At 48.3% G+C, this 25,017-nt stretch overlaps 2 protein-coding genes across 2 annotated transcripts in view; both read left to right on the top strand.

The window, feature by feature from the left end:
• LOC146756288 (uncharacterized) overlaps positions 1–10,721 on the top strand; it is a 79,714-nt gene extending 68,993 nt beyond the window's left edge. Inside the window, exons 2-5 of the mRNA XM_085524959.1 lie at positions 7,430–7,512; positions 7,702–7,828; positions 8,547–8,657; positions 8,763–10,721. Coding sequence (XP_085381085.1) covers positions 7,489–7,512; positions 7,702–7,828; positions 8,547–8,657; positions 8,763–10,279 — 1,779 coding nt within the window. The 5' untranslated portion in view covers positions 7,430–7,488 and the 3' untranslated portion in view covers positions 10,280–10,721. The remainder of the gene's footprint in view (positions 1–7,429; positions 7,513–7,701; positions 7,829–8,546; positions 8,658–8,762) is intronic.
• A 10,580-nt stretch (positions 10,722–21,301) lies between these two features.
• Positions 21,302–24,335, top strand: LOC146756287 (uncharacterized). The gene is made up of 4 exons (XM_085524985.1): positions 21,302–21,442; positions 21,632–21,758; positions 22,482–22,592; positions 22,698–24,335. The coding sequence occupies exons 1-4, from the start codon at positions 21,419–21,421 to the stop codon at positions 24,044–24,046; spliced, it is 1,611 nt and encodes a 536-aa protein (XP_085381111.1). The 5' UTR covers positions 21,302–21,418; the 3' UTR covers positions 24,047–24,335.
• The last annotated feature ends 682 nt before the right edge of the window (positions 24,336–25,017 follow it).

Raw genomic sequence — 25,017 nt, 5'->3', positions numbered from 1 at the left:
CTGACTTTTGGGCACATGTGCATCCACGTAACGCACCTTTACAACCATATTCTTTGTTCGGGCAGCAATGTCCTTCAATAATTCAGCGGCCTAAACAGGTTTACCCTTCCATTGCCAGTTATTTTGTTCTCACCTCTGTAACCACCCCCATAAGGCATTTGCCACCATCCAGTATAAAGTCAGTATGAGTCAGTATAAAGATACAGCATTGGCCACCTCTCCCGTTCAGCAACATCTAAGGCCAGCTGGACAGCTTTTACCTCTGCAAACTGACTTGATTCTCCCTTACCTTCAGTGGCCTCTGCAACCTGTCGTGTGGGGCTCCACACAGCAGCTTTCCATTTGCGATGCTTCCCTACAATGCGACATGATCCGTCAGTGAATAGGGCATATTTCTTTTCATTTTCTGGTAATTCGTTGTATGGTGGGGCCTCTTTAGCACATGATACCTCTTCTGCTGGTGATGTTCCAAACCTTTTATCTTCAGGCCAGTCCATGATTACCTCTAGGATTCCTGGACGATTGAGGTTTCGCATTCGCGCTCGCTGTGTAATCAGCGTAATCCACTTGCTCCAGGTGACATCGGTAGCATGATGAGTGGAGGGAACCTGTCCTTTGAACATCCAGTTCAGCACTGGCAGTCGAGGTGCCAAAAGGAGCTGCGTTTCAGTCCCAACTACTTCGGAAGCAGCCCGAACCCCCTCATATGCGGCTAAGATCTCCTTCTCAGTTGGAGTGTAGCACTCTTCAGACCCCTTATATGATCGACTCCAGAATCCCAGGGGTCAGCCTCGGGTCTCTCCTGAGGCTCTTTGCCATAAACTCCAAGTGGGGCCTTTCTCTCCAGCAGCAGTATAGAGGATGTTCTTTACATCCTGTCCAGTCCGTACTGGCCCCAGGGCTACAGCACGGGCTATCTCTTGTTTAATCTGTTCAAAAGCCTTCTGCTGCTCAGGGCCCCATGCAAAATCATTCTTCTTCCGCGTCACCTGATAAGGGGTGCTTACAATGAGGCTGTAGTTTGGAATGTGCATCCTCCAAAAGCCCACTGCACCCAGGAAAGATTGTGTCTCTTTCTTGCTAGTTGGTAGAGACATGGCAGTCATTTTGTCGATCACATCTGTTGGGATGTGACAACGTCCATCTTGCCACTTTATACCTAAGAAATGAATCTCCTGGGCAGGTCCTTTTACTTTGCTTCGCTTAATAGCAAAGCCGGCTTGTAGAAGAATTTGGATTATCTGCTCTCCTTTTGTGAAAACCTCTTCTGCTGTATCACCCCACACAACAATGTCATCAATGTACTGCAGGTGTTCAGGAGCACCACCCTGTTCCAGTACAGTTTGGACCAACCCATGGCAAATAGTTGGGCTGTGTATCCACCCCTGGGGCAAACGGTTCCAAGTATACTGAATGCCTCTCCAGGTGAAGGCAAACTGTGGCTTACATTCTGCAGCCAAAGGAATAGAGAAGAAGGCATTGGCAATGTCAATGGTGGCATACCATTTGGCTGCTTTTGACTCCAGCTTGTACTGGAGTTCCAACATGTCCGGCACAGCAGCGCTCAATGGGGGTGTGACCTCATTCAGGCCACGGTAGTCTACTGTCAGCCTCCATTCTCCACTGGCTTTATGCACTGGCCATATGGGACTGTTAAAAGGTGAGTGAGTTTTACTGATCACTCCCTGATTCTCCAACTGGCGAATCAAATCATGAATGGGGAGCAAGGAATCCCTGTTGGTGCCATACTGTCGTCTGTGCACTGTCTTTGTAGCAATCGGTACCTGCTGCTCTTTTACTCGTAGCAGCCCCACAACAGACGGGTCCTCTGACAGGCCAGGCAAAACAGACAGCTGCTTAATGTTGTCCATATCTACAGCAGCTATCCCAAAGGCCCATCGATACCCCTTAGGATCCTTGAAATGCCCCCTTCTGAGGTAATCAATACCCAGTATACATGGAGCCCCTGGGCCAGTCACAATAGGATGTTTTTGCCAGTCTTTGCCAGTGAGACTTATTTCAGCCTCCAGCACAGTCAATTCTTGAGAGCCCCCAGTCACTCCAGAAATATGGATTGATTCTGTCCCTTCATGACTGGAGGGCATTAGGGTGCACTGTGCACCGGTATCCATCAGCGCCTTATATTCCTGTGGTTCTGATGTGCCAGGCCATCGAATCCACACAGTCCAATAAACTCTATTATCCCTTTCCCTCCCCTGACTGAGGGCAGGGCCCCTCTATTGGTTACCTGTGATGACTGGAGCAACTCCACTGGTGGTTGGTATGTCTAGCAGTTCTTTCACCCGTGCTCGTAGTGCAGAAGTGGGCTGATCATGCCACTTCCTCATGTCTTCTCCACGGTCACGTAGGTAGCGCCACATGGAAACACGCGGTGCAATCGTACTGTTGTTCTTTGCTCGAGCTGGGAAGCGTGTGTGTTTAACACACAAGACTGTCCTGAGACTTTTGATGATGCAGGTGAGGAGTAGGACTGGACTAGTTTGATCAGATCCTTCATTAGACCTGTTGGCTCGTACGAGGATTGACCTTCATCAGTTGTTTCTGATACTATTACGGGATCATTACAATTAGTTGATGGAAACAATTTCTTGCACATTTCATCTACTCAGTCTTCTAGCCGTGAGATGGCAGAAACTGCAGCATGCAGTTGGGGGAGCTGCTGATCAACGGATTGAAGCATTATAATCAGCTCAACAACTCGGGGCCATCTGTCCACGAATCCTTTAGATCCTGTTACTAATGACTGTGCAATTCTCTCTGGTGCTGTACTTGTGATTTTCTGCCACATGTCAGGATCGGCCCTCACTCTCTCAGGGTCAAGTTCGCTTGGATCAGGGCTGTAAAACATTTTCGCCATGGCCAATTACCTCAGGCTCTCTCACGGCTTCTAACAGCCGCAACCAGAGAGTGGCAGCTCCATCCGAACATCTGCTAATCCCTCTGTCGATACCTGCATCTTGGGCAATGCTTCCTAGTTGGCGAGCTTCATTACCATCTAGAGACAAGCTTTTGGCCCCGTTGTCCCAGCAGCGAAGCAACCAAGCAAGGATACCTTCATCTTGACGCGGTGTAAACTACTTTCATGAGCTGCAGTCTTTGTACATATAGATTTTACCTAATTTTTAATAACTACAAATTGCTTCACTTAGATACTGAGACCTTGAAACGAAATACTCGTATCTTGTTCTAAATGCAGAAACAACAATTGATTCCCACAAAATGTATGGCAGTCAGTTGGTGTCTGTGGCAATTTGGAATGTACTGCACGTGGTATGTAGGGTCACCCCCAATACATTAGACCTTATCTTTTTACAGCGGAAGGGGGCTGTGTGCCGCACTTTGAGAGGAGTGCTGGGTATAAGCTGACCATACTGGGGTTGTAAGAGAAATAGTCATCAAAATACGAGAGGGACTAGAAAAACAGAGAAAGGAGAGAGATGCAACAAAGCTGGTATGAATCAATGTTTAACTGTTCTCCCTGGCTGACTACCTTGCTGTCCACTTTAGCGGTACCGCTTATTTTATTAATCCTGAGACTAACTCTTGGACCATTTCTGTTCAATACACTTATTGCTATTGTTAAGGTTCGGTTAGAAACAGCCTATTTAATGTTAGTAAGAAAAGAATATGAACGTATCAGTAGCAAGGAAGAGGATGAATCTACCCTCCAAAGGGCTAAAGAAGCAGTAAAACGATTTAATGAACAAAATCAGGATTAAATAGAAAAAGGGTGATCGTTATAGGTAAGGGTTAAGTTTGTTAGTCAGATGAAACTCAGTGGTGCTTTCTCAGGAGTCCTGGAATGTAAACAGTGTTGTAAAATGTAGATCGTGTTGTAAAGCAGGGAAACTAAGAAGCAGCAAGCACTGCAAACTACATATTGCCAGGGCACATAAGCTGCTAGAAAATAACCAAAGATATAGGAAAAGATTGCTGACTTTCACCCCCACAACACTCTACGACCGCAGCAATAATCTGCACAGCCACAAGAATGACTGGAATATATAAAAGAGATAACAACTGTACAAATGCAGAACCTTTGTTCAAATTGCCACCCTGGCGGAGTACAGACTCCCCTCAGCACCCAGCTCTGTTTTGCTCACTTTACCACCTTCCTTAATTGAATAAAGCTATCCCTTTATTTAAATCACAAGACTTTGCCTGGTTTTGACACGGGAATCAATAGCAGACAACCATACGGACCAAAAACCCACACAGAACTCCATAGTATTGCTTCACAGAAGACTTATTAGGACCCTTAGACAAGGACCTGGGGAAAGTCGTATTCTTACCGCAGCTTTTGGGTAAAGCTGCTACCCACAGCTCGGTTCCATTGCAAGAGTGCTGCTCAACATACAATGTCCTCTGGTGCTGTACCGGAGATTGCCTCATGCTGGGACATAGTCGTGGGGGAGAGGAGTGAAAGGAACGCCAGGACAGCAAGGGAGGGATGTCTGACCACAAGGGTGTGCGAATGTCCCCACCGAAGGAAGCAAAGAGCCGGCAGAAAGCGATGCTTCATTAGCGTAACAAAACACAGCCCCCATTCCTCCCTCCCTCAAACCGTTCTCCCCTGCACCCCTCCCATCGCCCTCCCCCGAGGGCAGATGTGCCATGAGAACGAGCTCCGGGCGTGCTCGCTGTGGGAATTCCTGCCTTCCTGAGCCTGTGCGGAAGAGGCGAGAGCCTGTCTGGAAGCCATCCGGGCAGCACCGCGGGGGCAGGAGGTGCACCAAGGCCGTCCTGCGGCCAGCTCCGGGCTCAGGGCACTCGGCATCCTCTGCTCTACGCGACTCCGAGGAGCCCGGCTACCTGCACCAGAGCTGGGAGCAGCCTGCTCCGCACCCAAGGTAGGTGCCCTTCGTGGCTCGTGCAGAGGAGCGCACGCTTCCTGCCCCCTGCCAGCAGCACCGGGAGAGGAGCGGGGAGCGGCCCCGGACGGGGCGGAACCCGCACTGCCGTACCCCAGGCGGGACCCTGGTCCCGGCTCCAGCTCCCACTCAGCGCAGCAGGTTTGCTGGCCCAGACGGGCTGCAACCAGGGCAGCAGTTTATGCAGCCCGGGCTGGGCTCCGAGGGGCACGGGAACGGGCTGGGAGCGGGGACAGTGAGGAAGGGAGCAGAGGAGGTCAGCGTGCTCTGCTGCCCGGTTGGATCTCTGTAACACAGCGCAGCTGGGACTGCAGTTCTTCCTCTGGGCCACGGGAGACACGAGACGGCCTCGCTCTGCAGCTGTGCACGAGTGGAATGATGGAAGCTTTAAACTCCCCAGTGTCTCCTTTGGAGTGTCTTAATGTGAAACCTCCAAGAGGGAATTTCCACTCCCCCTGCTTCTCCTCCCCGGCAGTTCCCAGCTTCCCTTCGGGGACCCTGCGGGCAACACGTGCTTCTAGCGACCCTTGAAATGGCGTTACCTTTTGTTTGCTGAGCGCTTGCCTGATGGCTCAGCTGGGGCTGTGCAAAGCCCTGGCAAGGCTTTTGTTGAGTCTGTCCCGGCAGCTGCAGATGCCTTGAGCGCACAGCTGCGGGCCCTGAGCACGTTCAGCATCTGCAGCAGCTCCGGCACTGGGCTCTGGAACAGACAATGAGAAGCTGGCAGCACAATTCTACTTCCGCTCCTGAGAGGATGTACAGACATCTGCCAGAGGATTTAATCCATTTGCCACCAGGTGTTCCCCTCACTGATCTGTAGAGGTGGTGCTCTAGCAGGCTGCTCTGCTGGCAGCTGCCATCTGCGCTGAGGCTCGCTGTGTTTGTGTGTTGGGGGCTGCATTCACAGTGTTCTTCCATGAACCAGGTGCTTTTCTGCACCTCCTGCTGGATGGTTGGATGGCCATACCATATTCTAACAGTATTTCTGCAGCTCTTTCCTGGGTAGCCATCCCCTTTAGGCGTGCTTGCTGTCAGTCGAAAGATCCCCAGTTGGCACAGACTGTCCTTGTTGTATATTCTCAACTTTCTTCACCACTCAGACCTCCAATAAAACTCCCTTTTCCCATTCCTGCAGCAAAGGTAGACAATAAGCAGTCATTCACGGAAGAGTTTGGGATGCACTTAATGTCTCTTGTTGTCAGTTTGTTTCCCTTCTTGCCAACCTACAGACTTTCCCCATTGGTCACAGGTGGATCGAAACACAGTATACACTCCTAAGGGAGAAACAGGCTTATATTTGTTGATATAATAGGGATATGCTGTAGTGATTTAGTAGTGACAAACAGGATCGGAGGTGGCTGGATACACTTGGTTATTTACTGCATAGAGGGTAGGGATACACACACACCTACAGGTGGCACTCCCATCGAGTCACGAGGCTCAGAGTAGTTCCCCTTTCTTTCTCGTGTCTTTAGACCACAGAGGTAAGGTGCTAGTGATTGCGGAATCAAACTCTATAATCCAGAGATGGGTTATAAAGCAGGTATGTTTATTCCAGTGTTGTGCAGTGCTGGGTGCAAGGGGAATAGCTCCAACCAAACTTGCACACCGATTTGTAAAATCGTGACATAGATATAGGTACATCTAATACATAGTCAATGAGTTCTCGAAATTCTGATACTTATTCAATAGTTCTTTAGCATGCAGACCCCCCTCTTGTTATTGCCCATCTTATCAGGGAGATGCAACTCCTCTTCTGATATTTAAACTTCTAATCCTCTCCTCCCCAGGTGTCTCAGGGAGATCTCACTTCTTATCTGCATCCTTCCTGCTCTCCCAGAGCCATTGTCTCCATTCCTTGTTATTCTAACTAGATCATTCCTTTTCCCACCTACACACTAAATATAACTATCTTCCTCTAGCCCCCCTTTGTTCTAAATTCCACCAGAGCCTCTGTTTTTTGCATCGCTATTCACTAGGATGTGGCTGGATCCTCTCCTAGTCCCAAGCGTGCTCAAGGGTTTGTGTGGAAGGAATCATACCTGCACAGTCCCTCTAAGGCTGAACCTTAGAGAACACAAGAAAGCTCCAAAGTAACCACAGGTGTCTTACAGAAAGTCTGTTTTGAGAAGGAGTCTTGACGTCAAGCTGCAAGGGATCTCTGTGCAGGTGTGAGCTGCAGAGACAGCCCTGCTTGAGGGCGGTCCTACAGTGTAGCCTGCTGCTGTGCAGCAGAGCTGGAGGGGCACTTGGGCTGCTCCCTGATTTGGGGTAAGATGACTGCCTCCTTGCCTTGCTTTCTCTTTAGTCCCCAGCTCAGTCTCAGCTGTTGAACTAAGTGTCAGCTACCAGTTGTTTCAGCCTCCCAGTTTGAGACAGCTTTGTGACGGTTCATCTCTTTGAGCCAGACTGTTTCCTGTGCTGCAGCTCATTGTCTTCCTCTGCAAGGCCAGGCAGCGCCCTGCAGAAGGGCTGAGCTGGGACTGGGACTGCTGCATTCCCTCACAGCTCCCCTGCCATTTCTCTTCTCCCAGCAGGCTCCAGTTCAACTTCTGCCTTCCAGCCGTGATCATCCCAGCCTGCAGGAGAGCAGCAAATGGCCGCAGCACATCCAGTTGAGGTAGGGGTTGGGGAAGCAGGCAGGAGAGGCCAAGGGGCCAGGGATGTGAATGCAGGGGAAGAGGGAGTTGTCCTCAGCCAGCGTGTGTGTGCTGGGGACAGAAAAGCAGCTGGGGTGTGAGGTTCTGTCCTGTGCGAGCTGCTTGCCTGGGCCTTGGCTGTTCCCAGCAAGGAGCCTCTTTGCTTGCAGGAGCCCATGAGCTTTGAGGAGGTGGCCGTGTATTTCAGCAGGGAGGAGTGGGCGCTGCTGGACCCTGCGCAGCGAGCGCTCTACCGGGACGTGATGCTGGAGACGTACCAGTGCGTGGCCTCGCTGGGTGAGAGCTTGTCTGCCTTTCCTCCTCGTTAGGGCACCTTTGACTGTGCAGAATGAGCCTCTGCAAGCCGGGCCTTGGATAATGGCCATGCAGCTACTTATTGACTAACACCACAGTGCCAGCAAGAAAGGAGATACTGAGAAGCATGAGTTTCAGAAGGGATTAGTATGCACGGCACTGTGATCAAAGCTGCAGAGTCATTGCTGGCAAGCAGGCATCAGCCAGGAGGGAGAAAACCAGCCCTTGTGTTGTGTGTTGCATGGTGCCACCAGCTCCAGCTCACAGATGATTCCCTGGTTACGGCTTTGGAATTTAGGATTTTCCATGCAATTGCCGTCAACATTTTGATGCCTTGACCTCTGGTAGATTGTAAGAAAATAAATAAGCTGTTGTAAAGTTAATTTGAATGAAAAAATATCCCTTCATGATGTTCAGAGACGTCAAAGCATTCTTTGCTCCAAGGGAAGCTGTAGGCACGGTGTCATTCAGACCCAAATGTTGTTTTCTCCATGGGGAGGGACACAGTGGTGCTGATGACCTGTTGAACATATAAAAAAAATATCCCTTCATAATGTTCAGATGTCAAATCATTCTTTGCTCCAGCATTCAGGCCCAAGGGGTGGTTTGTCCATGGGGAGGGAGACAGAGTGAGCTGTTGAACAGGCACTGTGCCAGAATGAGGGAAATGCTCTTTTGTTCCCTGTTTCTCTCCCTGAAGCTCCATTTCCAGCCCCCAAGCCCGTGGTGATCTCCCTGCTTGAAAGTGGGGAAGACCCCTGGATGCCAGATGTGCGTAGCCCGGAGGCCATGCCAGGAGACCTCATCCCAGGTGAGATGGTGGAGGGAATGGGAATGTTGGGGCTGTAAGAGCCTTCTCTGCCTGTGTTTTATTTTGGGCACTGTGTGCTATTGCTGCATTTCTTTTGTTATACAGCAGCTGATGGGATCAAAAATACAAAGGAGGTTCTGCAGAGAAGTTGTGTAGCAGATAGACAGTGGGATCGCATCTATGTGGAAGAAGTCAGAAGGGATGCCCATGAAGGCCTGCAGCAAGGTCCGGGTGAGCACATCAAGAAGCCCCTGGGAACGCATCTGGGAATGACATTGAGGAAGCCAGTGGACTTCACCATAGGTCCAAAGCAGCCTGAGGAAACCAGGAGCAAGGATGCGTGCCGGATGAAAAAGCAGAATCCGTGCACTGAGTGTGAGAAAAGCTTTAAAACAGATTCCAGCATCACTAACCACCAGTGCATGCACTCAGCAAAGAGGCATTACGAGTTGTGTGATTCTGCAGAGAGCATGAAAAGGAGAGTCCACCCCACTGGCCAGCAGTGCATGTACACAGGAGAGAGAGCCTTCGAGTGCTCTGATTGTGGAAAGAATTTCACGGACACTGGGAGCCTCACTTCCCAGCAGTGTATCCACAGAAGAGAGAGAATGTACAAGTGTGCTGAGTGTGGGAAGAACTTCAAAGATAGTTATGAACTCAAAAGGCACCAACGTGTCCACACAGGAGAGAGACCATATAATTGCACTGAGTGTGGGAAGAGCTTCAAAAGCAGTTCCAGACTCACTTGCCACCATCGCGTCCACAGAGGAGAGAGACCATATAAGTGCACTGATTGTGGGAAGAGCTTCAAATATAATTCCAACCTCTCTGACCACCATCGCGTCCACAGAGGAGAGAGACCATATAAGTGCACTGAGTGTGGGAAGAGCTTCAAATATAATTCCAACCTCTCTTACCACCATCGCGTCCACACAGGAGAGAGACCATATAAGTGCTCTGAGTGTGGGATGAGCTTCAAAAGCAGTTCTGTTTTGAAGTACCACCATCGCATCCACACAGGAGAGAGACCATATAAGTGCACTGAGTGTGGGAAGAGCTTCAAAAGCAGTTCCAGACTCACTTGCCACCATCGCGTCCACACAGGAGAGAGACCATTTAAGTGCCTTGACTGTGGGAAGAGCTTCAAACAAAGTTCCAACCTTACCTACCACCGTCGTATCCACACAGGAGAGAGACCATTTAAGTGCACTGAATGTGGGAAGAGCTTCGAACGTCATTCATATTTGATGCGCCACCAGCGCATCCACACAGGAGAGAGACCATATAAGTGCAATGAATGTGGGAAGAGCTTCAAAAGCAGCTATGAATTGAAATGGCACCAGCGCATCCACACAGGAGAGAGACCATATAAGTGCTCTGAGTGTAGGAAGGGCTTCAAAAGCCGCTATGAATTGAAGGTGCACCAGCGCATTCATACAGGAGAGAAACCCTATACGTGTCCTGTGTGTGGGAAGAGCTTCAAAAGGAGATATGAATTGAAGGTGCACCAGCGCATCCACACAGGAGTGAGACCATATAAGTGCTCTGAGTGTGGGAAGACCTTTGCCACGAGGCGTGCTTTGAAGTGCCATCAGTGCATCCACACGGAAGAGAGACCCTGAAAGTGTCCTGAGTGTGGGAAGAGCTTCGAAGGGAGTTCTGAATTGAAGCATCCATACAGGAGAGTGTCACGGTGTTATCTAGATCAAACTATGTCCGTGACAGGGGGTTAGCAGTCTTTTGGGCTCCCTGCCCCCCAAAAATGGGAAGGGAAAGGGGGTAGGGAGATGGGAGCTGGGCTCAGGGAAACAAACAGAGCAGCAGCAACAATCTAAGGAGGAAGACTTACCTTACTAACTATGATGTTGGAATGCAAGATTACACAATATAATACAGTCTAATTGAAACTGAGGTCCTCTGGGATGTGTAGTTCTTCTCTGTGCTCCACATGATGATATGATGAGAAATACCAATAGAAAAAATATTACCAAACCATGCCATTCCATCTCTTATTCTACATCGCTACATCATGCTTAAAATACATATAAATAAACAAAAATTAAATGTATGACACACACATGTCTATTTACATATATATACATAGAATTACTGACTGCACTGCCCAAACATCAAATTCCTTTGTGGTACATATTGAACATGCCCATCTTTCTGCATCACCCACCAAGTGCTCCCAGGTCCCTGGGCAAAAAAAATTTCACCAAGTGGTTTGCCCTTTCCAGAGGCTGGAAGGACCCAAACGGCTTTTCCCAACATGTTCTTTGCATGTACTACAGGGATCTTATCTCTCTCTACATTGTGCAGGGGGCTGGATTGGCTAGGACCCTCATGATTGACAGATCTTCTCATACTGACCAACCAAGTGGCTTCTGCCCAATGCTTCTCCCAGTGCTTCAGTGTTCCACCATCTATTGCTTTCAACATAGCTTTCAACAACCCATTGTTCAATTTTACCAGAAGCTGGTCACTGTAGGGGATATGATAAACCCACTGTTTTTATAAGGAAATGTTTGAATTGTGTCTCATTTTCAGATTCATATCTTTCTTGGGTGCCATGTCACCATAGGACTTGCTTCTCAAGATTCAGTGCGGTGTTTCAGGTGGTAGTATGGGTACTGTGTATGTGTCAAGCCACCCAGTGTTTGCTTTCACCATGGTAAGCACATAATACTTGCCATTGTGACTTGCGTAATCCAACTCCATAACCACGAAGCAGTTATAAAGCAGGTATGTTTAATGAGTGATGCGCATACACCCTGGTGCATGGGGGATAGCTCCACCTTACTTGCACACCGTTAGGACAAAATGTGCAACAGATATAGGCTGAACTAATACATAATCAATAGCTTGCAGGAATTTGGATACATATTAATTATATTCATGAGACCCCATTAGCATGCAGTCCCTCCCCCCTTGCGTATGTGTACTGAGTTGTGGGGGTGGTTGTGGGATGAAGGCTCATCATCTTCCTCGCTGTAAACTTTCGACCCTGCGGGAGGGGCACCCCCCAAACTCATTCCAGCTTGCTCTGGTGGATATCTAATCACCACACTGTTCTGGGGCTCTTCCACCCTTCTCTTCATGGCCTTCATCTCCTTGTTTTCTCAAAATTAGTGTCTGCAATTCCCCCTCTCTGCCCCCCCTTAACATAAACTATCTATCTGTAACTACCCTTTGCCTTAGTGAGGCCCCCTTTCCCTTTCTGTAGCAAAGTGTTCCCTTTTCATCTACTATGCGGTCTTTTTTCACTATTCAATTGTGAGATGGTGGCAAGGTGATATAATCAACCTGCCACTCCTCCCTGTATTTAACCTTCTGCCATTGTCCTTGCCCACAGAGAAGTTTCACCTCTTGGCTTGTTTAATTACGGCACGTGTTTCACAGTCATGAGTAACCTGCGCGATAGTGTCCATAGTTAAGTCCAACTCTCGGTCTCCGGCCCACTTATATGTCACATCTCTTCCCTGATGGCCCGAGGTCTCATGAGCCCATCGAGCTAGAAATAACTCACCCTTATTCTGCCAGTCCAAGTCAATTTGAGCAACCTCAATTCTGGCAGCTCAATCTGCCTGATGGTTGTTCTGTTGTCCTTCAGTAGCCCGATTCTTGGGCACGTGTGCATCCACATGACACACCTTTACAACTGTACCTTCGGGTTTCAATGTCTTTCCACAGTCCAGCAGCCCAAATAGGTTTACCCCTCCGTTGCCAGTTACTTTTTTCCCACTGCTGTAAGCACCCCCATGAGGCATTTGCCACCATCCATGAGTCAGTATAAAGATAAAGCATTGGCCACCTCTCCCATTCAGCAACATCTAAGGCCAGCTGGACAGCCTTTACCTCTGCAAACTGACTTGATTCTCCTTTACCTTCAGTAGCCTCTGCAACCTGTTGTGTGGGGCTCCATTTGCGATGCTTCCCTACGATGTGACATGATCCATCAGAGAACAGGGCATATTTCTTTTCATTTTCTGGTAGCTCGTTGTATGGTGGGGCCTCTTTAGCACGTGAATCCCCCCTGTGGCGCAAGTGGTAGAAGTGCCGCTCTGCTACACAGGAGGCTCGAATCCCGGGGGGTTGGACTCGATGATCTCTAAGGTCCCTTCCAACCCGCACGAGACTATAATACTATGATACTATGACACCTCTTCTGCTGCTGATGTTCCAAACTTTTTACCTTCAGGCCAGTCCATGATCACCTCTAGGATCCCTGGAAGGCTGAGGTTCCCCATCTGAGCTCATTGTGTAATCATCACAATCCACTTGCTCCAGGTGGCATCAGTAGCACGATGGGTGGAGGGAACCTCTCCTTTGTACATCCAGTTCAGCACTGACAGTCGAGGTGCCAGAAGGAGCTGTGTTTCAGTACCAACTACTTCGGAAGCAACCTGAATCCCCTCATACGCAGCTAAGATCTCCTTCTCAGTTGGAGTGTAGCACTCTTCGGACTCCTTGTATGCTCAACTCCAAAATCCCAGGGGTCAGCCTCAGGTCTCTCCTGAGGCTCTTTGCCACAAACTTCGAGTGGGACCTTTCTCTCCAGCAGCAGTGTAGAGGATGTTCTTTACATCCTGTCCCACCCGTACTGGCCCCAGGGCCACGGCACAGGGTACCTCTTGTTTAATCTGCTCAAAAGCCTTCTGCTGTTCAGGGCCCTATCCAAAACTAATCTTCTTCTGTGTTACCTGATAAAGGTGTAGGGCTGTAGTTTGGAACGTGCATCCTCCAAAAGCCTACTACACCCAGGAAAGACTGTGTCTCATTCTTGCTAGTTGATGTAGACATGGCAGTGAGTTTTTCGATCACATCAGTTGGGATGTGACTATGTCCATCCTGCTACTTTATACCTAGGAACTGAATTTCCTGGGCAGGCCCTTTGCTTTGCTTAATAGCTTGTAAAAGAATCTGGATTATTTGCTCTCCTTTTGTGAAAACGTCCTCTGCTGTATCGCCCCTCACAACAATGTCATTAATGTACTTCAGGTATTCAGGAGCACCACCCTGTTCCAGTACAGTTTGGACCAACCTATGGCAAATGGTTGGGCTGTGTATCCACCCCTGGGGCAAACGGTTCCAAGTATACTGAATGCCCCTCCAGGTGAAGGCCAGTGTGTGTGCATATCTTTCTGGTGCTGTATTTGTGAGTTTCTGCCACATGCTAGGCTTGGTCCTCACTCTCTCAGGATCACGGTCTTGTGGATCAGGGTCATACAACATTTCCACCACGGTCATTTCCCTCAGGTACTGGATACCTTTTTCGATGGTATCCCACTTAATAGTCTGAGGCTTCAAAGCATCCTTGAAGGGGTACCTTTCCCTCACGGCTGTTAACAGTCCAGAGGGTGCCAGCTCCATCCAAACATCTGCTAATCCCTCTGTCGATAGCTGGGTCTCTGGCAATGCTTCCTAGTTGGTGAGATTCATTACCAGCTAGAGACAGGCTGTTGGCCCCGTTGTCCCAGCAGCGAATCAATAAGGCAAGAGACCTTCATTTTGATGCCATGTAAACTCCTTTCTTGAGCCTTGGAATTCATCCATCTTCAGAGGTTGATGAACGGTAATAGAGATTTCCTCCTCATCACTCTCTTCTTCATGCCTCTTAGTTTTTGTTTTTGTTTTGTTCTGTTTTTTTGCATTTCTCAGTGCCAATCCAGACCCCCTACCTGGATCTTCTGCTGCCTCCTCCTCTGCTTCTCCTTCTTCTCGTCCTAGACACAAGGATACCCGTTTCCATTTCTTCCTTCCACAGGGGCAACTGATATTGTTACTGGTGCCTCCTGTGACTGATCAGAGTTGACTTGGGGATTTTTTTTTTTTTGAGGCTTGAACCTCAGATAGGAAACTCTCTCTCTCTTGGGTAGTAGTATATAGAGCACGGTAAGCATAAGCCAACCCCCAAGTATGGTTTACCTCCTTAGATCTCTGACTCAAATACTCAATTTCTCAGGGTCCCTCAGATGTTCAAGAGTGAAATCCCATTACACTGTGGGTCCCCACGCTTTTAAGATTTTTCTTAAACCTTTCCATATTCCCTGCCAGTCAGCATTTTCTGGTTTTGGAGGGGACTTCCGCATAGAACGAATGGAGAGAAGTACATTCATATATATTGATAATGATAACATGAACATGAGTATGAACACAAGGATGAACACTAACTCGGTTTTCAAAAACTGTGCGGCAATCTGATAAGGCAGCCTGGAAACCAGATTGAACATCGTGGTGTTTGTAAAATTAGCTGCTGTGAAATTAGCAATTGTGAAATTAGTCATTGTAAAATTAACTATTTCATCTAGGATGCAAGTGTCAAAATTCACATCATACCAAATTGCATAGAAGTACCAGGCAGGTGTCTCCATCAATGCCCTTACTTGGTTGTATAATGCATATATTCTATAACAAGAAATCAATAAATTAAGAAGGGGCCAATAAGTTCCAAAGAACATGATGGCTTTGAATCCCCTATGCAGTGCTCCTAAAATAGAGAGCAGAGTCATAGCTGGCAGTAGCTGGCAGGTGCTGTAAAAGTCAGAGCTAGCTAGCTGTGCTCTGGGAGAGAAAGAAATCTCTTTGTTTTCTTTACAAAAGCAAGACAGCAATGCTCAGAGTTTACAGCTACTCCTGAATGTTGACAGTTTGCCTGGACTTTCAAGGTCACACTCTCAGTGAGCAGCTACAGAAAGATATCACTCCCCTAACAAAGCTCTCTGAGAGCAAAGAGAGATTTGTTCTAAAAGCTAAAAAGCAGCAGCTTATGCCCGCCATCTCCACCAAAATCTGTCACAGTTTACCTAGATTTACCTTTGTGAATGACAGGGGGCAGCTGGCCCGTAGGGCCCCCAGCCCAAAAAAGAGAGCTCCAGCCTGGGAGGAGATTATACATATGTCCTCCTCCCATGACTTATCTTTGGCCGCGAAGTCCTCTGGAATATGTAGTTTTCTTCTGAGAGATGAGTATTCGGAACGTTGTTATTCCATGGAACTGGAGTATGAAGCTTCTAATGATCCAAACTGCACATAATGTTCTGATGTGGAATATTGACAGCAACATTACAAAACCATGTCACAATGTTTTGCCCAGATTGTGTTAAAGCCAGAGTTACAGTTTTTAATCAGTCAATATCGTCGCACTCTTAGCTCCAGTTTTATTCAATTTCTTGCCAGAGTAACCTGGCAGGTACAAGAATTTCTGTATTCCTACTGTTTTCTTAGATTATATTTAATATAATATATATTTAATTATAATATTATAATAATTTTATAATTATTTAAATAATTATAATATTATAATAATAATATAAAAATATATAATAATATATATATATAAATATATATAAAATATAAATATAATATATTTATAATATATATTTAATATTTATATTCCAAAAAAGGAAACCTTTTCTTGTTGGGCAATAACTTCTAAGAAGCATCAATATCCACCAGAAAATGAACCTCTATATCCTGCTTTCCTAGATGCAATTTCCCACTGCAGTTTGCACACTGCTTTCCTTCCAGTGGGGAGGAGCCCTCCCTGGGATCTTCAAGACCCCATCCCCCCAACTCTCCCTAAGGGGATCTCTGGGTCCTACTGCCTTATTCTAACACCACAACAGTAACAGCTGTTCTTATTCCCAGTTCTTTTTCTATATGTACGTCAATCAGTTTTGTTTTGGTTAGTTTTCATATCATTCACCACTCTTCCGTCCTGACATCTCTGTCATACCTTGCCAGTCGTCCTTTCTTCAGCCTGTGTCTGTCCCAAACTTTCTCATTATCGAAACTCTCATCATTACGTAAACTACTAACATCCTATTTCACTTCCGCCTCCTTCTCTTCAGAGGTGTCAAGCGCTAACACTGGGATTTCAGGTTTGCTAGATCTCTGCACATGATGGCTATTCTCACTTCCATTGCCCCGTCCTCTCCACCTCCCCCTTCGCTGTTTACAGCAGCAGTCTCTTTCCCTGGCTCTCTCTCACTCCAGAAGTTCCTGCTGGGGGAGGGAACAATGAAGGGGGATTGCTCTCACAGAATCACAGAATTGTAGGGGTTGGAAGGGACCTCTAAAGATCATCGAGTCCAAACCCCCTGTCAAAGCAAGTTCCCTACACCATGTTGCACAGGTAGGCGCCCAGTTGGGCCTTGAATATCTACAGAATCTCTCATACCAGCGCAGATAAACTCACTTTCTCCTTAACCCATTTTCCTTTGAACACTATTCCACTATTTGTACCATCAGTTACAGTTCCACATACCCTCAATTATACTTTTGTATAGGTATATCACGACTTATATATATATATATATATATACATTGTGTTAGTTTATACAATTATTCGGTTAATTATTTTAACTTCTCCTCTTTGGATCCTTTATTACTCAGGTCTTTTTTGTCCAGCACCGAAAATCAGTAGTTCTATTTCAGATGGCTGGACAGAAATGAGCTGCAGTCTTTGTACTTATGACTTTTACCTAATTTTTAATAACTACAAATTGCTTCACTTAGATACTGAGAGCTTGAAACGAAATACTCGTATCTTGTTCTAAATGCAGAAACAACAATTGATTCCCACGAAATGTATGGCAGTCAGTTGGTATCTGTGGCAATTTGGAATGTATTGCACTGGGTACGTAGGGTCAACCCCAATACATTAGACCTTATCTTTTTACAGCGGGGAGGGGGCTGTGTGCCGCACTTTGAGAGGAGTGCTGTGTATAAGCTGACCATACTGGGGTTGTAAGAGAAATAGTCATCAAAATACGAGAGGGACTAGAAAAATGGAGAAAGAAGAGAGATGCAACAAAGCTGGTATGAATCAATGTTTGACTGTTCTCCCTGGCTGACTACTTTGCTGTCCACTTTAGCGGGACCTCTTATTTTATTAATCCTGAGACTAACTCTTGGACCATTTCTGTTCAATACACTTATTGCTATTGTTAACGGTCGGTTAGAAATAGCCTATTTAATGTTAGTAAGAAAAGAATATGAACGTATCAGTAGCAAGGAAGAGGATGAATCTACCCTCCAAAGGGCTAAAGAAGCAGTAAAACGATTTAATGAACAAAATCAGGATTAAATAGAAAAAGGGAGATTGTGATAGGTAAGGGTTAAGTTTGTTAGTCAAATGAAACTCAGTGGTGCTTTCTCAGGAGTCCTGGAATGTAAACAGTGTTGTAAAATGTAGATCGTGTTGTAAAGCAGGGAAACTAAGAAGCAGCAAGCACTGCAAACTACATATTGCCAGGGCACATAAGCTGCTAGAAAATAACCAAAGATATAGGAAAAGACTGATGACTTTCACCCCCACAACACTCTACGACCGCAGCAATAACCTGCACAGCCACAAGAATGACTGGAATATATAAAAGAGATAAGAACTGTACAAATGCAGAACCTTTGTTCAAATTGCCACCCTGGCGGAGTACAGACTCCCCTCAGCACCCAGCTCTGTTTTGCTCACTTTACCACCTTCCTTAATTGAATAAAGCTATCCCTTTATTTAAATCACAAGACTTTGCCTGGTTTTGACACGGTTTTGACACGGGAATCTATAACAGACAACCATACAGACCAAAAACCCACACAGAACTCCATAGTATTGCTTCACAGAAGACTTATTAGGACCCTTAGACAAGGATCTGGGGATAGTCGTATTCTTACCGCAGCTTTTGGGTAAAGCTGCTACCCACAGCTCGGTTCCATTGCAAGAGTTCTGTTCAACATACAATGTCCTCTGGTGCTGTAACGGAGATTGCCTCATGCTGGGACATACTCGTGGGGGAGAGGAGTGAAAGGAACGCCAGGACAGCAAGGGAGGGATGTCTGACCACAAGGGTGTGCGAATGTCCCCACCGAAGGAAGCAAAGAGAGCCGGCAGAAAGCGATGCTTCATTAGCGTAACAAAACACAGCCCCCATTCCTCCCTCCCTCAAACCGTTCTCCCCTGCACCCCTCCCATCGCCCTCCCCCGAGGGCAGATGTGCCATGAGAACGAGCTCCGGGCGTGCTCGCTGTGGGAATTCCTGCCTTCCTGAGCCTGTGCGGAAGAGGCGAGAGCCTGTCTGGAAGCCATCCGGGCAGCACCGCGGGGGCAGGAGGTGCACCAAGGCCGTCCTGCGGCCAGCTCCGGGCTCAGGGCACTCGGCATCCTCTGCTCTACGCGACTCCGAGGAGCCCGGCTACCTGCACCAGAGCTGGGAGCAGCCTGCTCCGCACCCAAGGTAGGTGCCCTTCGTGGCTCGTGCAGAGGAGCGCACGCTTCCTGCCCCCTGCCAGCAGCACCGGGAGAGGAGCGGGGAGCGGCCCCGGACGGGGCGGAACCCGCACTGCCGTACCCCAGGCGGGACCCTGGTCCCGGCTCCAGCTCCCACTCAGCGCAGCAGGTTTGCTGGCCCAGACGGGCTGCAACCAGGGCAGCAGTTTATGCAGCCCGGGCTGGGCTCCGAGGGGCACGGGAACGGGCTGGGAGCTGGGACAGTGAGGAAGGGAGCAGAGGAGGTCAGCGTGCTCTGCTGCCCGGTTGGATCTCTGTAACACAGCGCAGCTGGGACTGCAGTTCTTCCTCTGGGCCACGGGAGACACGAGACGGCCTCGCTCTGCAGCTGTGCACGAGTGGAATGATGGAAGCTTTAAACTCCCCAGTGTCTCCTTTGGAGTGTCTTAATGTGAAGCACCCAAGAGGGAATTTCCACTCCCCCTGCTTCTCCTCCCCGGCAGTTCCCAGCTTCCCTTCGGGGACCCTGCGGGCAACACGTGCCTCTGGCGACCCTTGAAATGGCGTTACCTTTTGTTTGCTGAGCGCTTGCCTGATGGCTCAGCTGGGGTTGTGCAAAGCCCTGGCAAGGCTTTTGTTGAGTCTGTCCCGGCAGCTGCAGATGCCTTGAGCGCACAGCTGCGGGCCCTGAGCACGTTCAGCATCTGCAGCAGCTCCGGCACTGGGCTCTGGAACAGACGATGAGAAGCTGGCAGCCTGTGGGCTGACTGGAGCACGCGCTGAGAACACGGCCGAGCAGCAGCAGGGCAGTAAAGCACAGCCCAGGCTGCCTTCTGCAAAGGGCACACGCTGCTGAGAGCGTCCCCTGGCAGTGAGCGCAGTCTGCGTGCTGAGCTGAAGAGAGACGGAGGAATGTATTCATTGATGTAATGCAGGTATCATGGAGTTCTCTAACAAGGGCTCAACAACGCTGTTGTAACCACGTGGTTGTGTATTGCCTTAATTGTTCTGTTTTGAGCTGCTACTATTTGATAAGTTGCCTTCCTGGTTGAGTTAAAATTCCCAGCACAGCATTGTCTGGTGGTGGTTGTGACCGTCACAGGCTGGTTTGGCTGCAGTGCTGTCAGATACTCTCTCTTTTCAGGAGTTTTTTGGATGTTTTGTTGATTTGTTTCTGTGTTTAAGTAAGCCATCCTGTTTATTTGAGAAGTGTGTAAAATCCAGTTGACTCCTCGCCATTTTGCACTTCCTTACACAAGGAATGTGAGCCCTCATCACTTTTAGGTAACATCAGCAGCAGGTGGTTTTGAGAACTACATCATTTTCCTTCACAAAGTACTTTTCCCAACCCTTTTATGAGGGCTTGGTTGATTTCAGCAAGCCCAAGGCTACTTCCGCTCCTGAGAGGATGTACAGACATCTGCCAGAGGATTTAATCCATTTGCCACCAGGTGTTCCCCTCACGGATCTGTAGAGGCGGTGCTCCAGCAGGCTGCTCTGCTGGCAGCTGCCATCTGCGCTGAGGCTCGCTGTGTTTGTGTGTTGGGGGCTGCATTCACAGTGTTCTTCCATGAACCAGGTGCTTTTCTGCACCTCCTGCTGGATGGTTGGATGGCCATACCATTTTCTAACAGTATTTCTGCAGCTCTTTCCTGGGTAGCCGTCCCATTTAGACGTGCTTGCAGTCAGTCGAAAGATCCCCCAATCAGCACAGCCTGTCCTTGTTGTATGTCCTCAACTTTCTTCTCCACTCAGACCTCCAATAAAACTCCCCTTCTGAGGTGACTGGATACACTTGGTTATTTACTGCATAGAGGGTAGGGTTACACGCACAGCTACAGGAGGCAATCCCATTGAGTCACGATGCTCAGAGTACTTCCCCTTTCTTTCTCATGTCTTCAGACCACAGAGGTAAGGAGCTAGGATGTGGCTGGATCCTCTCCTAGTCCCAAACTTGCTCAAGGCTTTGTGTGGAAGGAATCAAACAGTCCCTCTAAGGCAGAGCCTTATAGAGCACATGAAAGCTCCAAAGTAACCACAGGTGCCTTAGAGAAGATCTGTACTGAGGAGGAGTCCTGATGTCAAGCTGCAAGGGATCTCTGTGCAGGTGTGAGCTGCAGAGAGCCCTGCTTGATGGCAGGTCCTGCAGTGTAGCCTGCTGCTGTGCAGCAGAGCTGGAGGGGCACTTGTGCTGCTCCCTGTTTTGGGGTAAGATGGCTGCCTCCTTGCCTTGCTTTGTCTTAAGTCCCCAGCTCAGTCTCAGCTGTTGAACTCAGTGTCTGCTACCAGTTGCATCAGCCTCCCAGTATGAAACAGCTTTGTGGCAGTTTATCTCTTTGAGCTAGGCTGTTTCCTGTGCTGCAGCACATTGTCTTCCTCTGTAAGCCGAGTCTGTGCCCTGCAGAAGGGTTGATCTGGGACTGGGACTGCTGCATTCTCTCACAGCTCCCCTGCCATTTCTCTTCTCCCTGCAGGCTCCAGTTCAACTTCTGCCTTCCAGCCGTGATCATCCCAGCCTGCAGGAGAGCAGGAAATGGCCGCAGCACATCCAGCTGAGGTAGGGGTTGGGGAAGCAGGCAGGAGAGGCCAAATGGCCAGGGATGTGAATGCAGGGGAAGAGGGAGATGCCCTCACGCAGCATGTGTGTGCAGGGGACAGGGAAGCAGCTGGGATGGGAGGTTCTGTCCTGTGCGAGCTGTTTGCCTGGGCCTTGGCTGTTCCCAGCAAGGTGCTTCTTTGCTTGCAGGAGCCCGTGAGCTTTGAGGAGGTGGCCGTGTATTTCAGCAGGGAGGAGTGGGCGCTGCTGGACCCTGCACAGCGAGCGCTCTACCGGGACGTGATGCTGGAGACGTACCAGTGCGTGGCCTCGCTGGGTGAGAGCTTGTCTGCCTTTCCTCCTCGTTAGGGCACCTTTGGCTGTGCAGAATGAGCCTCTGCAAGCCGGGCCTTGAATAATTGTCATGCAGCTACATATTGACTAACACAGCAGTGCCAGCAAGAAAGGAGATACTGAGAAGCACGAGTTTCAGAAGGGATTAGTATGCACGGCACTGTGATCAAAGCTGCAGAGTCATTGCTGGCAAGCAGGCATCAGCCAGGAGGGAGAAAACACAGGAGCCCTTGTGTTGTGTGTTGCATGGTGCCACCAGCTCCAACTCACAGATGACTCCCTGAATACTGCTATGAAATTGAGGATTTTCCATGCAATTGCCATCAACATTTTGATGCCTTGATCTCTGGTAGATTGTAAGAAAATAAGTAATCTGTTTTAAAATTAATTTGAAAGAAAAAATATCCCTTCACAATGTTCAGAGATGTCAAAGCATTCTTTGCTCCAAGGGAAGCTGTAGGCACGGTGTCATTCAGACCCAAATGTTGTTTTCTCCATGGGGAGGGACACAGTGGTGCTGATGACCTGTTGAACATATAAAGAAAATATCCCTTCATAATGTTCAGATGTCAAATCATTCTTTGCTCCAACATTCAGGCCCAAGGGGTGGTTTGTCCATGGGGAGGGAGACAGAGTGGAGCTGTTGAACAGGCAGTGCGCCAGCATGATGGAAATGCTCTCTTGTTCCCTGTTTCTCTCCCAGAAGCACCATTTCCAGGCCCCAAGCCCGTGGTGATCTCCCTGCTTGAAAGTGGGGAAGACCCCTGGATCCCAGATGTGCGTAGCCCTGAGGCCATGCCAGGAGACCTCATCCCAGGTGAGATGGTGGAGGGAATGGGAATGTTGGGGCTGTAAGAGCCTTCTCTGCCTGTGTTTTATGTTGGGCACCGTGTGCTATTGCTGTATTTTCTCTGTCATCCAGCAGCTGATGGGATCAAAAATGCAAAGGAGGTTCTGCAGAGAAGTTGTGTAGCAGATAGACAGTGGGGTCACATCTCTGCGGAAGAAATCAGAAGGGATGCCCATGAAGGCCTGCAGCAAGGTCAGGGTGAGCACATCAAGAAGCCCCTGGGAACGCGTCTGGGAATGACATTGAGGAACCCAGTGGACTTCACCATAGGTCCAAAGCAGCCTGAGGAAACCAGGAGCAAGGATGCGTGCCAGATGAAAAAGCAGAATCCGTGCACTGAGTGTGAGAAAAGCTTTAAAACAGATTCCAGCATCACTAACCGCCAGTGCATGGACTCAGCAAAGAGGCATTACGAGTTGTGTGATTCTGCAGAGAGCATGAAAAGGAGAGTCCACCCCACTGGCCAGCAGTGCATGTACACAGGAGAGAGAGCCTTCGAGTGCTCTGATTGTGGAAAGAATTTCACGGACACTGGGAACCTCACTTCCCAGCAGTGTATCCACAGAAGAGAGAGACTGTACAAGTGTGCTAAGTGTGGGAAGAACTTCACAGATAGTTATAAACTCAAAAGGCACCAACGTGTCCACACAGGAGAGCGACCATATAAATGCACTGAGTGTGGGAAGAACTTCAAAGATAGTTATAAACTCAAAAGGCACCAACTTGTCCACATAGAAGAGCGACCATATAAGTGCACAGAGTGTGGGAAGAACTTCAAAGATAGTTATAAACTCAAAAGGCACCAACGTGTCCACACAGGAGAGCGACCATATAAGTGCACTGAGTGTGGGAAGTGCTTCAAATATAATTCCCAACTCGCCTACCACCATCGCATCCAAAGAGGAGAGAAACCATTTAAGTGCACTGAATGTGGGAAGAGCTTCGAACGTCATTCTCATTTGATGCGCCACCAGCGCAACCACACAGGAGAGAGACCATATAAGTGCAATGAATGTGGGAAGAGCTTCAAAAGCAGCTATGAATTGAAATGGCACCAGCGCATCCACACAGGAGAGAGACCATATAAGTGCTCTGAGTGTGGGATGAGCTTCAAAAACAGTTCTGTTTTGAAGTACCACCATCGCATCCACACAGGAGAGAGACCATTTAAGTGCACTGAGTGTGGGAAGGGCTTCAAAAGCAGCTATGATTTGAAGCTCCACCAGCGCATCCATACAGGAGAGAAACCCTATACGTGTCCTGTGTGTGGGAAGGGCTTCAAAAGGAGCTCTGAATTGAAGGTGCACCAGCGCATCCACACAGGAGTGAGACCATATAAGTGCTCTGAGTGTGGGAAGACCTTTGCCACGAGGCGTGCTTTGAAGTGCCATCAGTGCATCCACACGGAAGAGAGACCCTGAAAGTGTCCTGAGTGTGGGAAGAGCTTCGAAGGGAGTTCTGAATTGAAGCATCCATACAGGAGAGTGTCACGGTGTTATCTAGATCAAACTATGTCCGTGACAGGCGGTTAGCAGTCTTTTGGGCTCCCTGCCCCCCAAAAATGGGAAGGGAAAGGGGGTAGGGAGATGGGAGCTGGGCTCAGGGAAACAAACAGAGCAGCAGCAACAATCTAAGGAGGAAGACTTACCTTACTAACTATGATGTTGGGATGCAAGATTACACAATATAATACAGTCTAATTGAAACTGAGGTCCTCTGGGATGTGTAGTTCTTCTCTGTGCTCCACATGATGATATGATGAGAAATACCAATAGAAAAAATATTACCAAACCATGCCATTCCATGTCTTATTCTACATCGCTATAATATGCTTAAAATACATGTAAATAAACAAAAATTAAAATGTATGACACACACAGGTCTATTTACATATATATACATAGAATTACTGACTGCACTGCCCAAACATCAAATTCCTTTGTGGTACATATTGAACATGCCCATCTTTCTGCATCACCCACCAAGTGCTCCCAGGTCCCTGGGTAAAAAAAATTTCACCAGCTTTTCCCAACATGTTCTTTACATGTACTACAGGGATCTTATCTCTCTCTACATTGTGCAGGGGGCTGGATTGGCTAGGACCCTCATGATTGACAGATCTTCTCATACTGACCAACCAAGTGGCTTCTGCCCAATGCTTCTCCCAGAGCTTCAGTGTTCCACCATCTATTGCTTTCAACATAGCTTTCAACAACCCGTTGTTCAATTTTACCAGAAGCTGGTCACTGTAGGGGATATGATAAACCCACTGTTTTTATAAGGAAACGTTTGAATTGTGTCTCATTTTCAGATTCATATCTTTCTTGGGTGCCATGTCACCATAGGACTTGCTTCTCAAGATTCAGTGCGGTGTTTCAGGTGGTAGTATGGG

The sequence above is a fragment of the Coturnix japonica genome, chromosome 28 (assembly GCF_054131305.1).
Source record: "Coturnix japonica strain WE chromosome 28, WE-NBRP24, whole genome shotgun sequence".
Taxonomy (NCBI): domain Eukaryota; kingdom Metazoa; phylum Chordata; class Aves; order Galliformes; family Phasianidae; genus Coturnix; species Coturnix japonica.
Note: the sequence above shows the minus strand (reverse complement) of the source record. Positions and strands in the feature narration are given on the sequence as shown.

What these genes read in the sequence shown, in the direction of transcription:
- LOC146756287 (XM_085524985.1), top strand. Translation starts at nt 21,419, where the DNA reads ATGGCCGCAGCACATCCAGCTGAG. An exon ending in CCGCAGCACATCCAGCTGAG is followed by an intron (nt 21,443 to 21,631) that starts GTAGGGGTTGGG and finishes CTTTGCTTGCAG; the next exon opens with GAGCCCGTGAGCTTTGAGGA. An exon ending in CCAGTGCGTGGCCTCGCTGG is followed by an intron (nt 21,759 to 22,481) that starts GTGAGAGCTTGT and finishes CTCTCCCAGAAG; the next exon opens with CACCATTTCCAGGCCCCAAG.